Here is a 15,569-nt window from a genome sequence, read left to right as displayed (position 1 = left end):
CTCTAATCCAGTATTTTTTGCTTGCTGTGCCACTGAATGTTCTCATTTGGACACTTTCTTACATCTATTAATTACATCTATTTTTGCACTGTAGCAAGAACCCAAAAGCACCTTTGAAACCTAAATACTGAAATGGCACTACAGTCCAGTCAAGACCTGCTGAGCAGTCAGTGGTCCAAAATGCTGTGCTGGGTGGCATGAATTTATCGGTGCAATTCTGACATTCTCTCTTGCACACTGCCATGACAGGTCATGAGCTAAGGTGTAGCAAAGCTGTGGTAGCGGGAGATTTTTTTTCTCCTGAGTATAAGCTGCTGCAGGTGCTTGGCAATTCTCTTTGTAAGGAAGCATTGCATGTGCAGCTGGGTCTGGTGCAGATCAAGACACCTGCTCTCCTTGGAGATTGGAGATGAATGGTGAAAGCTCGTGGCTGTTAAAGCCCCCCAGGTATTTTACAAGATTTAGGACTGAGCTCCTGCCCAGCTTATTACTGTGCTTCCAAATTCTGCATTTTAAAAGGGGATACAGGGATCTTGGCCTGAAGTTCTGTAAACTCATCTCTCTTTACTGTGATGTTATTGCATTGAGTAAGGTATTTCCAGCATGCAGAAGGAGAATACTGAGAGGCTGCTGCTAGTCAGGTGCTCCACTGGGAGACTTGGGCTGAGATGTGGCAAATGCTCATTGGGCTGTCTTATTTTGTCATGTAAAGTTTTTTAAACTTTTTTAAACATTGAGCCAGCAGCTGTTTGAGTATCTACACTTCCAGCCAGGTAAGTGTGGTAGCTGGAGCGTGTGCCTCAGCTGGTGTCACTTGAGTTTCAGCAGAGTTGTAAGCTGGCTCCTGCTCTGGGCAGTTCTGAGTGGCCATCACATCTGTTCTGCAGTGAACACTGTTTTGCCCAACCCAGAGATTTGGTCGCATTGGGATTTCTGAACAGAAAGTCAAAATGCAGGAAAAGTGCCAGGAGCACAGACAGGCCTAGGTACAGCACAGTCTTTGTGAATCACTGTCACTCCAGGCCCTTACAGTCTCTCCCCATCTTTCTTGTAGGCTCCCTTCAGGTGCAGCACCTGGTGTTTGTAGAACACTTCTCTGGTGTTTTTGACAATTGTCTGTCAAGGAAATGTGTTGAGTTTTCTTGTCAAATCTAACAGGCTTTTATATTCAGGCTTCTCTGCTGTGGGATTCATACTCAGAGACTGGTATTTGTGTCTGGATGCTTCCAGAAAGTTGATACAATCCCTGGATGTGTAAAGCAAATGCTATTCATCACCTCTTTGGCAGTGGTAGCAGTGCAGGTGAAGGTCAGGCCAGGCTGGCATGGCAGCCTTTTCAGCACTTCACCAGTTGAGCTGCTGCCAGGGTGAGCCCAGTCTCTGAATTTCCCTTGCATGCCTCAAGCTGTGCATCATAAGATCTGTGCTGGTTTGAAGGACAGGATTGAGCTTGTCTCCTGTACAGTGAGTGTCAGGTAATGTTCTCTTTGCTGCACATTGCTGACTTTAGGAGGTTCTGGACTAATACAGACATGCTGGGTAGAGAAGGCACAAAAGAGTGCTTTCCTTTCAAACATGGGAAATGCTAAAAAAAATGTGGTTTGTCTCACTGCCTGTGTTCCCTTCAACCCAGGGAGGCTGTATGGAGCTGATGACTTCCTGCCTGTGTTGACGTATGTGCTAGCCCAGTGTGACATGCTGGAGCTGGATACCGAAATCGAATACATGATGGAGCTGTTGGATCCATCCTTGCTGCATGGAGAAGGTAATCTGTTTATTTTTACTAGAACTGCCTGAAGGACTAGTGAGGGGGTGTTCTGTTTGAGCAGGAATCCTATTAAGGGGAGACCTAATGACAGTGATGTTGATAGTGTAACAAAGAATGTCATCCTCATTTCCACTGCTGGGTAGCTTGCAGAGCACACCAGCACTATGGCTGCAAAATCTGCTGCTGTGTATTGCTTTCTGAGCAAATACATTGTTTCCAATCCGTTTTGACTCAGCAGGCAAACACATGCACCGTGCAGGTGCCCAATGGCCTTAGCCTTTTGTGCCTGAAAATTTCCTGAGAGGATTTATGGGGCAGCAGCACCCAGCAAAGTGTGAGGCACATAATGAGACTTGGCTTATGTGCTTGGTGAAGACTTCTGGGGGACTTCTTTGCACCTTTGTGAAAGTGCTATTGAGGATATTGCCCCCTTTTAATGATCTTTGCTTCTTCCAAGTATTTGCTTCTCACAATGTGTTTTTATGAGCTCTAGCAGTATGTTTCCTGAGGCATTCTTGAATGAATGCTAAAGTCTGCTGGAGACAATTTGCTTCTCACAATGTGTTTTTATGAGCTCTAGCAGTATGTTTCCTGAGGCATTTCTTGAATGGATGCTAAAATCTGCTGGAGACGAGGAAATCTGCCTCCTTACTGTTTCCATGGTAGTATTTTTAACAGAGCAGTTTTCTGCAAGACCCTGCTAGGCCCCAGAATCCAAAAGGTTTATGAGGAGGTTTGAAGGCTCTTGCAGCCAAGCTTGACTGTGTGTTTAGGTATATGTGTGTGTGTTTCCTGTTCCTGCTATATCCTGGCTTTCCAAAATTGCTTTTCATGTATCCTCTTGCATGATATTGTGCCTGGGAGAATTCATGCCAGAATTCCTTCAATTTGGCACTAGTCTGCTCCTTGCTTGGTGTACAGAGCATCATTGAGTGCATTGTTAGGAGTCTTAGCATGGAAAATACTTGAGATGTGAAGCTGGAGATCATTAACATGCTGAAAAAGCAGAAAGGTTTACTGGACTATTAAGTCTTGTTATTTTGAATACAGCAAAGAAAGTCTGTCTGTTGGTTGGGCCTGTCATTGGCACTAGCTCAGCTCTGCTGTGCAAAGAAAATTGTGTAGGGCTTTGGGGTTGTGCATTTCAACTGCAATGTATTGTACAATTTGTCTAAAGGGTCTTGCATGAATTTATGTGTTCATCTTGTTGCAAAGCTAAAGGCTGAGAGGGAATGCTGTCAGTAATACAGAAAATACTGCTGTGGGCATCCAGTGCATCTCTGAATGCCTCTGAATAGACTGTGCTCTTAGCTGAACACTCCCACCCGAATTGTTGACTTGAAAAAGAAAAGACAGCATGTCTTTTGTTTCTCCTGGTCACTGCAGACTGTTGCCTCCTGTTGAGACTCTTACTTTGTGACCCACAGCTTCTTTTGTACATTGGCAACTCTGTTGTGGCTTTAATTTGTTCTCTACTCATGTAAAAAAGGGGGAGTGTGCAGGACTGTACACACCATCTCCTGAAATAGTTGGACATTCTGGGAATGTTGAGAAGGTGATGATAGATCAGTAGTTGTTTTAAAAATAAAGACACTTATTGGGATGATTCCAGGATACAAGACTCACAGGCAGCTGCTGCTTTACTGCCCCTGGGGGTGGTTGCTTTTAAGTTGGTGAACACTGTTAGATTGTTTTTTATTTTGTTTCAACAGCCATGTTTATTTTATCCACCTTTGAAGCCTGGGAAGAAACCAAAACACTGTTAGAAAATTGTTTAGAATAAAGCTGGTGTTCCAAGATTAGAGGAGTAAATACTCAGGAGTAAAGAGTTACCAGAGTTGTTGGTTTTCTTAGCTTTTACAGAGATGGGGCAGCTGGGAGGAGTTTTAAAAGATTTTATTCTCTTATCAGTCATTTAAGGAAATGGCTTTCCTCAGCAGGAGTGGACCCAAGGCTCTGCTGTGTAATATGGAGCACATGCAACCCCTGCATGTCTCTGAGCAGCTGAGAACACACCCTCCAGTGTCGTGCAGGCCAGGGAGGGTTTTCCTCTTGTGTGTAAATATTCTGGCAACTTTCGTAGCTGTGTGTGTGGCTGGGTGCCTCTCTGTGTGTATTTATACATATCTCAAAGAAAACTGCCTGCACTTGTGACTGTGCCCCTCTGAGGAGTTCTTGCCTTGCTGTCCTTCACAGGGGGCTATTACTTGACAAGCGCTTACGGAGCACTTTCACTGATCAAGAACTTCCAGGAAGAACAAGCTGCCCAGCTGCTCAGTTCAGAGGCCAGAGACACTCTCCGGCAGTGGCACAAGAGGAGGACAACAAACAGGACAATACCTTCAGTGGATGATTTTCAGGTAGAGCTTAGGGCTGAAATAGAAAATGGGATGATTGTGTTGCTGGAAATACCCATTTGAGAGGTATCATTCGTAGCAAATTCCCTTGGTGCCACAAGTGGCAGGGCTCAGATTATGGCTGGCAAATTTGCCTCTTTGAAGTCTTTACACTCACTTTTTATCAAACAGTTTCATTATGATGGTCTGAAGAAAACACTGAATAATAGAGCTTTCTTACCTTCCCTTTTAAGTCATGTGAAGCGAGAACAAACTGCACTGTATCTTAGATTCACCTTTTTTGCACACTTTATTGTTCAAAAGATCAAATCCAGATTTCCAGGGGTATAAATCAGCCCAGCTGCCCAGTGGTGACTAAATCAGGTAACAGAGAGGAGAGATGGGAGAAATGTTCCCTGACAGTTTTCACGTTTAAGCAGGCAGCAGAATTCTGTGATACGGATGTCCTCACATTTGTTTGTGTTTTGTTTTTTCTTTTTTGTCCCCTGTGTTTTGTACTGCTCTTCCAGAGCAGGGCAGTACCTTCAGCTGGAGAATAACAAAGCAGTGGTTATCACTTCATCTTCTGAACCCAGGCCTGCATCTCTTCCATCTGCTTTGGACTGACTGTTAAGGTGCAGCAGTTTGTGAGCTGAAAGAGGGGAGGGTGTTGGAACTGGGAAGAGAGGACTTACTCCTCGGAGTTCAGCTGTCTGCACTTAGGAAGAGGAGAAGCCATTACAAGCAATTCCAGTGCCCAAAGCCTGCCCATCTCCCTGGGATCCACATTCTGTTCTCCTGACCTGTACTTAGGTGTCAAATTCCAGCAGCTGGAGTCTTTGTTCTTTCTGGCAAGACTCTGCACTTTCCATAGGAGCATCCAGCACCTTTATTTCTGCTGGGTGAGGAAATGATAGAAGATTCTTTCTGCAGGATTTTGTAGGAAGTTCCATCTTCTCTTTCTCTTCAAATGAACTTGGTCCAGGCTCAATGTTCACTTGGGTGCAGGAAGATGCAGGGGGCAGGGAAGAGCTGGCACCAAGTGTGTCCAGTGCTTCTCCTGCGGTTGTCTCTTTCAAAAGAGATCCTTCAGTTAGTGGATCCCACCACCCACAGGACATGCTTGGCACAAATGCAAGTGTTTTGCTGTCTACTCAGAATGGCGATTTTCTCTCTTCTCTCTCCCTGAGTCTTGCAGTCCTGAAATGGAGCACCTTGCCTACAACCAGCATGGAACATATCTGCAGCTCCAGTCATCTTTCTCCCAGGGAAACAGGGTGTGGTCGTGGCATTTCTGTGCTGCAGTCTCACAGCCTTGCTGGCTCTTGGGCTCTGAAGGCTGTCTTTCCACCTTCCCTAAATGGATGGAAAAGCAAAAACCCCAGTACTTTTTTAATGATGATGAAATACAGCTTTCTGGGCATCTGTAAAAAAACTTCAGCCTTTCCTTTTCCTTCCAGCAATCCTGTCCATCTAAAAACTCATGCTTTTCAAAGCAGGTCTTGCATGTGGTAGCTTAATTAAAAATTAAATCTAGTGTGTTTTGCCCTATTTAGGACTGGGTTTTTTTCTACAAGTTCTTCAAACCAGGTAAAAAAAAAATTTGCTTAGTTCTGTTCAGTCAGATTCAGTCCCAACTTTTAAAATCTATTGCAGAGCTTTAGTGTTCAGTCTTCGTGGTATCAAGAAATACTTGATTAGACAAGAGTGCTCTTTGGAACTTAAGTCATTGGAAGGTTCTTCTCAGTCCTAGCTTTTAACAGCTTGTTTCTGTGAGATGTAAACTTCTACCATTGGGATTTCACACACTTCTTTTATTCACCATACAAACTATGGGTGCCAGCTCAGTCCATAAACAACTCTTTCTCCCTGTAATTTTTTCCATCTCCTTCAATCTTACTGCATTTTAGTCTTTAATTCAAGCTAATTTCTTTCTTTTAAAACTGTCTCTGGTTTAGAGACAATTTTAGGAGAAAACGCTCTGGAATTAACATTTTCTCTAAAGAAAATGGGTTTTGGCACTCCCCACCAATATGAAAGGAATTTCTTGGATGAAAATGACAAAAACCATTTATTGAACAAACAAAGTGCCCACAGGGAGAAAATTAATAACTGTTGGGTATTGAAGCTGCTCACTGCTGGTGGATTTAGAGTTCCCTCTTCAGCTGGCCTGGCCTCCCCCGAGGTCCAGAGCTGGGATGCAATGTGTGGCTCCCACCACTGGTCTGGTTGTTGGACCAAAACTGAGCCAAGCAGTTCCAGAGGAAGCCACAGAAGTCACTGGAGGCTTGCTGTTGCAGTCCTGGGAAAACTTCTTGCCTCAGCTAACTAAAACCAAGGTAGCCAAGAGCAAAAATCTAACTCCCTCCATGCCACAAAGCCAAGCACACAGGGAGTGAGTTCCTTGAACACAGCCTGTGCCAGAGTTCCCCCAGCTCCCACCCCTTCCCTGGACCCAGCTGAAAGCTCCAGGACCCGTGCTGGGCATAAAGCAGACCATAGGGGAATACAGTATTACCATAGAATCACCCCAGGACAAAAACAAACAGGAAGCAGATGAAACTGCATTTCCCTGTGGGGCCTATTTAGAAGGTATCTGTGTTAGCAGAGTTGCAGGCGTGTGTCAGTTTCTACAGGAGAAGAGATCCACCTTTTGCCTCAAGATCAGGTGCATTTACTCAAATGGTGCAGAGTAAATTTTCTTTCTGAATCCCTGTGAAAAATAATGAAATGCTGTCCTGTGAAGCTGGGTTATGCCAGGCTTAGACAGCAGGCTGCAGCTCACGGGATGGCCATCATGTCCAGGAATCACCAGGGTGTGTTTCACAGCTGGAGCAGGGAGAGGCTTGCTTTTTGCTGCTGACTTTTCAGTTTTCAGAACCTAAGGGTTTTTCGAGTTCCTGATGTCTGCTTTCTTGTTCACAGAACTACCTTCGTGTTGCATTCCAGGAAGTTAACAGCGGCTGTACGGGAAAGACTTTGCTAGTAAGGCCATATATCACTACCGAAGATGTATGTCAGCTTTGTGCTGAGAAGTTCAAAGTGGCAAATCCAGAAGAATACAGGCTGTTTCTTTTTGTTGATGACACCTGGCAACAACTGACAGAGGATACCTACCCTCAGAAAATCAAGGCGGAATTGCACAGCCGTCCTCAGCCCCAGGTCTTTCACTTTGTCTACAAGCGCCTTAACAGTGACCCATATGGGGCCATTCTGCAGAACAGCCACGACTCGGCTGCTTAAAACCAGCAACCCGTCATTTTTGTATCTGTAAACACCTTTGTTGGCTGCCTTCCTTAGGAGCTAAAACATGTCTTAAACCTTAAGTGCCTGGTGAAACACGTGCTGACGTTTCTGATGTTGCTTACAGGACCCAGGCACGCTGTGCACGTGGCCAGTTGTGCAGAATATTCCACCAGCATGTCTGAGGAGACAGCCTGTGAGGCTGCACTTCTTGTACCATGGGCTCTTTTTCAGCATATTCTACTGTGGCCTTTCACAGGTCTTGGCTGTAGTGTGCAAAATACAATTTTCTTCCACTCCTGTTTCCCCAGCTGTCACTTGCATTTGAATCTGTGTGCGAGGCGAGTGTGTCCCTGAACTGGGGTGAGCTCAGTTCCCCAGCAGGAGCTTGACAAGACTGTCCGATGCAGGGCATCAGTTCACTCAGCATTACCTGGATGGTTGCATCCTTGTCTAATTTTTTTGATTACAGAAAATCAACCTGTTTATATATATATATATATAAATATATATATATAAAAAATAGATATTTTATAGCAGTTGCAGGTAAACTGTCAGGGTTGGTTTTTGAAATATTTTTTTAACTAAAATATTCTATAATTATGCATGTGATTTTTAACATTTAATACACATGAATAAATCTCTTGCTGGTTTTAGAGTCTTGCATTGACAGCCTGTGTGGTTTCTCTTCTTTACCTGTTCCAGGAGAATTCTTAGGAAACCTCTGTATCCTTAAGGCAGTTTTGCTGTCTGTTCTCAATTGTCTTCTGAAAATCAGACCATTTTATCCATTGTGCTGTGCAAAACATGTCTTAGCCTCTCATCACATTCATTCTAAGCACACTGAGGGGAAGAGAGCCGATAAAAGTGAAAATTCCCTGAGAAAGGAGATCAGGGTGTCACTGGTGGCATGGGCTGGGATTGGAGCTGAGCTGGAGCACGTCATCCATTCAGCTTTCACCTCGTGGTGTTTATGGCTCTGCCAAGAGACAGATGGTAATTAATGAGTCCCAGGCCAAGCCATGACAGTAACCTGTTCTGTTAGAGCTGGTGGTTTTTCGACATATGCATCAGCCACACTCTCTAATAAATCTTGGAGTTTGTTTCTGATTTTCTTTCAGCCTTATATCCAACTATCATCCCCTTTTCTTCTCTTTGTCCAGTGCGTAGTTTCTATTCCTTGGTCCTGTGTGCTCCCATTCCCTTTCCCTACTTCATTCTCTTGTTCTTCTTTTTCTTTTAAGAAATAAGTACTCAATATTTATTTAATAAACCTTGCTCAATCTCTCTCCCTGTTCTGTCCTACTTTTTGTCTCCCTCCCTCTCTCCCTGCCTGCATCTTTATCTTTCCTTCTTTCTTCCTCTTTTTTCCCTTTTCCTACACTGGGACTGTATTTCTTTGTCCCTCTCACTGTCCTTTACCCTGTACCTGTCAGCATCTTCTGCCCAGTCCTTCATTCTCATTGTACCCTTGTCTTGAAAAGCCTCTGTCCTGCTGGCCGTGCTTCTCCTTCTCCATCCCTGTGCTGCACCTTGCCTGCTTTCCCCACCGGCCGTGCCGTGGTCATTGCCTCTCTCTGTCCTTGCTTCCCTCTTTGTAGCCCTCTGTCTCTTTCTCTGTCCTTCTCCATGCCTCACTCCTGTTCCTCTTTTTTCTGTTTGGCTCTGTGGTGCTTTCCATGCCATTGTTTATCACTGGTTACTTGTGAACCGTTCCCTGTCCTTGTTCTTTTTTAAGCCCTTTCTGTGATGCCGCCCATCCCAGTTTGGGGGTTTTTGTTTGTTTGTTTGGATTTTGATTTGTTTTGGGGTTTTTTGGGAATGTTTTTGTTTTGGTTTGGGTTTTTTTGTGTTTTTTTTTTGTTTGTTTTTTGCCTTACTTGTATTCCTTTTTTATTCTTGGTGGTGCTCCCGTGTGCCATTGTTTCTCTACTGGATCCTTGTGTCCCGTTCCCTGTCCCTGTTCTTTTTTAATCCCTCACTGTCATGCTGCCCATCCCAGGATTTGTTGGTTTTGGTGGGTTTTTTTATAATTTTTTCAATTTCATTCTGCACCCCGTTCTTACTTTTCTTCCTGTGCCTCTGCTGCCCTCCCTCTCTCTGCCTCTCTCCTGTGACTGCGGCGCTGGGGAGGAACTTCGGGGGCTGCCCCCCATTCCTGTTGCAGCAGAGTCCCTTTTGGGGGGTTCTTCCTGTGCCTCTGCTGCCCTCCCTCTCTCTGCCTCTCTCCTGTGACTGCGGAGGAACTTCGGGGGCTGCCCCCCATTCTTGTTGCAGCAGAGTCCCTTTTGGGGGGGATGTACCTGTGGAAAAAGGGCTGGAATAAAGCACCACGCTGCTGTCCAGGGCGGTTTGACTCCTCCTGTGCCTTCTTTGGGGGTGAGGAAGGAAGGCTGAGGGGGTGAAGACTCGGGGCTCTGATGCCATTTGGGGCACCCCAATGTCCCGAGGGAGGGAGCCACACAGCAGGTGGGTGACAAATGAGAGGGGATCATGCTGGGTGCCATCCCCCACAGGGACCCAAAGCTGCCACAAAATTCACAGGGAGGGGTGGGCGTCCAATACTAAAACCTGTCAAGTTTTTCGGTTTTATAGGTATTGGTTAAAAATAGGAATTTATCTCTGAAATCATGTGGAAAGATTGATTTGGAAAGAATCTCTATCCATTCTATTGCATACAAGAATGTAGGAAACTGACTAGAGTTGGTGGTAGTTCTGAAATCAATGCCATAACGCTTTTGCCTAGTAATGAACCAAGCTGTGCCCTGAAACCGTAAGAACAGCTGCAGGGAGCAGAAGGAGCTCCGCGGCCGCTTTGGGCTCCGTTCTCCGCCTGCCCCCGCGGTGCCTCGCAGCCCGGCCTGGGCCGGCGGCGCTGCTGCCGCCGTGTGGGCACGGAGCGGCACTGCCGCTCGGGGCAGCGCCTGTGAACAGAGGGAGCGCTGAGGAGAGCTGGGAGCGCAAAGGGACGCGGCCGGGGTTGAGCGGGGGCCGCGGCGCTGCAAGGCTCGGCGGCTGGGAAGAATGACAGCGGCGGGGCGCGGGCGAGGGGCGCCGGAACGGAGCCGCCATTTCAAGATGGCGAAGCGACCGCGCACCCGGACACTGCGTGAGCCGGGTCGGGCTGCAGCCACACTCAAGATGGCGGCGGCGGCGGGACCCCGGCAGAGGCGGCGCTGCCGCCCGGCTTCGGGGCCGGGTTGAGGCAGCCGGCAAGAAAAACGCCTGTGTGGGGAGCCTGAAGGGTACCACAACAAAGATGGAAGTGGCTTCTGCCAGTACCAGAGATAGAGTGGAGGAAGGGCGGGAGTCACTTGACGCCACACCCAGGATGGCTCAGCGCGCCCCTCGACCTTCCAAGGATGGCGGCAGTCGGGGCACGCACCTTCGTGAGGGACGGAAAGGGGGCGGCACAGCCCCGACACCGCCCCGGCCCGGCCCCAGCGCGGCTTTCCGCGGCGCTTCCCGGTGTGCGGGCACGAGCTGAGGGCTCGCCGGGGCCGGGGCAGGGCGGGGATGCCTCTGCGGCTCTCGCCTCAGCACCGCGCCATGCCATGCCGGGAGCGCGACCCGTCCCGCCGCCCTCCTCCCCTTCTTCATCCCCGCTCCCCAGGGAAATGGAGGAAAACACAGAAGCGTCGGGGAAGAGCAGAGAGCCGAGCTGCCTGAGCCTGGCAGCCGGGAGCACCGAGCAGGAGAGGCCGCTGCTCTCTCCGCCGGGAGGTGAGAGGTGCGGATTGCTGGGCAGGGCTTCCCAGGGGGAATTTGGGCTTCCCAGGGGGAATTTGGGCTCCCCGCTCTCTGGCTGGAATCCGGGCTGCGGCAGCTGGCGTCGGGGATGCTGCTCACCCGGGAGCTGCTGGAAAGGGCAGATCTCAGCAGCCCTGCTGGAACCAGCGCCGCAGCCCAGCGCGATTTCCATCGGATTTGTCTCGAGTGTGTGTTTCAAGCTGGGAGCGCTTGGTTCCCCGGTGGGAAAGCCCAGCGCAGTTTCCATCGGATTTGTCTCGAGTGTGTGTTTCAAGCTGGGAGCGCTCGGTTCCCCGGTGGGAAAGTCCTTGAAGCAGCCAAGCTGAGCCGTTTCTGAGAATTCCAAACCTTGTGTCCTTAGGATTCTTGATACAGCATTTAAATAGTTGCTATCAAGTTGAGACAGTCTGGTGGATTTGTTAGAGTGGCAGAGATGTTTTTTCACCTGGAAGTGTGTTGGGATAAGCAGCCTTCCTTCATGTCAGAATGACTTGGTCTTCCTTCTTTTCCCTTTTTTCCTTACTAGATTGCTGAGCACTGGGGAGAATATTTGGGATAAAGAAATGAAAGGCACAAGGGAAGCTCCACACTCCCGAGGGAATGCTTTAGGCACGTGCAGCTTCTGACCTCACCAACAATCCCAGCTGCCACAGAAACCTTCTGAAGCTGGGAGAGGGAAGACAATTCCAAGAGCTCTGGGAAGAGCTTTCTCCCAGGACTGGATGGCATTGAGCTTGGAATGAGTTCCAAATCATCCTTGTGCCTCTCCTGTTGCCATCCAGGACTAAGTCGGTGTTCCCTGAGTGGCTGCAGTTCCCTGAGTGTGGAGGGAAGAAGCCTGTGCTGGAGAATGGGAGAAAAGTCCCTGCTGGTTGCTGTGTCCTCCGTGGGCACAGAACTCTGGCCAGATGGGTTGGTGAGTATGGAATCAATCCTGCCTCCTTTTGACTGAATTGTTGTCATCAGTCATCAGCAGGGACTGCTTCTAGCCAGCTTTAATTCCATTTCTTTCCCACGAATTTCTGGTTGTTTTGATCCTGAAATTGACAAACCCTTAAGTTTGCTGAATGAACCCTGAAAAGGTTCTACAAGCCAATGCTGAGGGAATTGGGGATTGGATAGTTAGGATTTTATGGCTTCAAGTGTTGGGTTCACCCCCTGATTTTGGTGCCAAGGGAAACTCCAAGTTAACACTGATCAAAACAGGAAGCAGTTCCTTCATGAAAGTCAGCTTTCCAAACCTTTGTTCAGGATCCAAAAAAGATGGGAATGCTCTTGGAAAAAAAGTGCCTTTGAGAGAAAGCAAGCTTAAAATGCCTGTTAGCAGGAAATCCAGGAGAAATGGCTGCTGGCTCCTGGCATCCTGGGCAGGTTTTGTACTTGATTGCAAGGCCGTTTTCCTGCCTCTGCAGGGGGTGGGAGAAAAATATTCCCCTCCTTCCCTGTCACAGCCCTGGAGTGGGAGCATCTTCCCCTTATCCTGGAGTTATCCTGCTCCTGCCCATTATCCCTCTGGTATCATGTGCTTCCCAAGCTCCCAGCCCTGATGGATCTAAACAAGGAGAACAATACCTGTTCTTTCTCTTCTCCATCCTCCATGTTCCCAGGTCCTGCATCTCCCTGTCCTCATCTCCATCCCACCTTCTCCTGGTCACATCTGGGCCTGAGATGTGTTTAGCAGCAAATCCATTCCTTTGAAGGAAGCCAAGTGCAAAGAGCACCCAGCTGCAGAGAAGTCTTTAGAAAAGGAATGCAGTCATGCAAAGAAAAGCTCTGTCTTCCTGCATTTCCTGTTGTTTTTCTCTGTCCAGTTTTGGAGGGTTTTTCTCTGCGCTTTCCTGTGATCCAGATGTGTCCCTTCCTTGATCCAGATCCAGTGCCAAAGGATTGAACAACTGATGAGCGGGGTCTGGGATGAGAATGGTTCTGCTAAAATTAGGCACAGAATGCTAAAAGAAAAACGAGCTTCCTTTGAATGTCAGGAATAATAACACTGGGAAAGGGCACTTTTTTATTTCATTTGGTGCCACCTCCTCTTTTTTATGGCTAAAACTCCATGGTGAGCAATCCAAGCCAAAAGATGAAATACAGGAGTCTTTGATTCTGCAGTGAGCTTAACTTCCCTTTTCTCCTCTCTTTCAGGACAGGGAAGATCACTAAACTTGTCCCAGCCTTGCCAAGAACTCTGGTGTTTGGGCTGCCAAACCCAAACTGGTCCTGCCCTGGTAGGTCACAGGTTCCTTTCCTCTCTGCTGTGACAGGCTCTGTAAGGAATGCCATTCCCAGCAGCCTGGTTTGCTGGAAAAGGGGAGAGGGGAATAGGAAATGTGGTGCCAGAGCTGTGTTCCACCAGGTTTTGTTTCCTTTCCTCTGAGAACAGATAGTCTCTGGGCCAGGTGAGATTCTGGGAGTGTTTAGATGAGCAATCCAGGGAACAGGAAACTCGGAACTGCAGCTGCTGCTGGAACCTTAGGTCTCTTTAGGTTGCAAATATCAGCTCCTACAGTCCCAGAGCAATGAGGGGGAAAAGGAACATGTGCAATTCATGGCAAAGCTTTGGTTATTCCTTGTGCAGTCTTTTAATTCTGTGCTCTGAGTAACTGTCCAGTATCTTTCTGATGAGACTTGTCAGAGATTTAGATGGAGGAGTTGAATTTGGGTCCATTCACTACAAAATCTTGCCAAGCCTGACTGCTCTCATCACCCTCTGCCTTTATTAATCCTCTGTCAGATTTCTCTCAGTGCTGGGCAGGAAAGGTGAGGGTTTGGATCAGGAATTCTGCAAGCAGGGCCTGTGTGACCCTCTGCTTCCTGTGTGTGTCAGTAAGGCAAAATCAGGAGCAAAGGTTGGTTTGGTTTATAAGAACATCAAGTAACTTTAGAACAAAATAAATCAACTACTTTTTCTTTTTTCTTTTAGATTCTGGAACTGCGTCTCTGGATGTGTGCTGAGCTCTCACTGCTGTGGACTGTGCAGCCTTAATTGCTGCAGGGTTCTGTTCTTCTCTCTGGGGAATTGGAAATAATTATTAATTAGAAGGCAACATGCTTTCAGAAACCTCTCCCTTTTTCTGCCTTTCAGTAGCAGATCTTCTCTTTCTGCTTCTGAATTTACAGCAATTCTCAAATGTCATTTCACCTGCCCAAACTCCTCACAGCCCAGGGGGGTTCAGGGAAGGTGCTGGTCTTTTGCCACATGTGTAGATACGAATTTACAGCAATTCTCAAATGTCATTTCACCTGCCCAAACTCCTCACAGCCCGGGGAGTTCAGGGAAGGTGCTGGTCTTTTGCCACGTGTGTAGATATGTAACCACTTAGCAGATAATCTCAGATTCTGTAAAGACAGCCATTCATTTTAAAATCAAGACCAAACTCCTGCTGCTGGGAAGCTGTGATCAGTTTATAATTTAGCTTTAGCTCAGAGATACCAGATTTGTGTACATCAGAATAGCCCCAACTTCCTTGCAACCCAGAGCATCAGTGTCACCTGACTGAGCTTCTCTGCCACTGTCACCACAGGTGACTGTCCTCCCTCTGCACAACCAGCGCATCAATAAAGCAGTGGAAGGTGAAATGATAGAAATCAATCTGCCTCTCATTAGTGGGATGAATAGAAGTGTTCTGGGGAGAGGGATTGATGAGGGGGTGAGCAGATGTGTTAAGAACTTGTTTAAAGATGGATAAGAGAAGGATGCTAATTCTTTTTTGTCAGATAGCTGGGAATAAGCTTTGGAGGACTTTTGGATGATGGTGTCTCAAGCAAACAGTGTCATGTACAAACAGTACAAACACTGCTCAATAAAACGAGCTTGGAGAAAAGTTTTGTGTGTATTGTATTTGTGGGGTTCCCAGACAAAGGAAGGAATGATGAATCTGACTCCATGTTCTCAGAAGGCTAATTTATTATTTTATGATACTATATTATTTTAAAGAATACCATACTACACTATACTAAAGAACACAGGATACTTACACAAGGCTAAAAAGATAATAATGAAAAACTTGTGACTCTTTCCAGAGCATTGACACAGCTTGGCCCTGATTGGCCATTGAGTCAAAACAATTCACATGAAACCAATGAAACAACCACCTGTTGGTAAACAATGTCCAAACACAAAGCAGCAAAACACAGTTTGAAAAGCAAATCAGATAATTATTGTTTTCCTTTTTCTCTGAGGCTTCTCAGCTTCCAAGGAGAAGAATCCTGGGCAAAGGGATATTTCCAGAAAATATGGCTGCCACATGTGTGAGGCAGGTGCCTTTATGTTTTTAGAGATTTCAGAGAGTTTTCAAGTAGAACCACACATTTTCCTTAAATGAGCATGAGTGTTTGTAGTTACACTGGAACTGAGCTGCTGAAGACACACAAATATTTTGTAAGCATAAAATATGTGTGTAATTTATGTTTGCCTGTGCTCAGGCACACACAAGCTCACACAAAGACCAGGAAAGACACTTGTACGTATTTAT

At 46.9% G+C, this 15,569-nt stretch overlaps 1 protein-coding gene across 13 annotated transcripts in view; it reads left to right on the top strand.

The window, feature by feature from the left end:
- RIN2 (Ras and Rab interactor 2) overlaps window positions 1–14,918 on the top strand; it is a 68,648-nt gene extending 53,730 nt beyond the window's left edge. For 8 of the 13 annotated variants that reach the window (XM_039717173.1, XM_039717169.1, XM_039717175.1 and 5 more), the window contains 3 exons: window positions 1,634–1,765; window positions 3,965–4,128; window positions 7,030–7,402. In XM_039717173.1, the coding sequence (XP_039573107.1) occupies window positions 1,634–1,765; window positions 3,965–4,128; window positions 7,030–7,347 (614 nt within the window). In that variant the 3' untranslated portion in view covers window positions 7,348–7,402. Of the gene's footprint in view, window positions 1–1,633; window positions 1,766–3,964; window positions 4,129–4,634; window positions 5,642–7,029; window positions 8,006–11,623; window positions 12,014–13,239; window positions 13,323–14,017; window positions 14,294–14,365 lie in introns of those variants that run through there. The other 5 variants (XR_005628417.1, XR_005628418.1, XR_005628419.1 and 2 more) reach the window with 5 other exon arrangements.
- The last annotated feature ends 651 nt before the right edge of the window (window positions 14,919–15,569 follow it).

Source organism: Passer montanus, unplaced genomic scaffold (assembly GCF_014805655.1).
Source record: "Passer montanus isolate IOZ18808 unplaced genomic scaffold, ASM1480565v1 scaffold37, whole genome shotgun sequence".
Classification (NCBI taxonomy): domain Eukaryota; kingdom Metazoa; phylum Chordata; class Aves; order Passeriformes; family Passeridae; genus Passer; species Passer montanus.
Note: the sequence above shows the minus strand (reverse complement) of the source record. Positions and strands in the feature narration are given on the sequence as shown.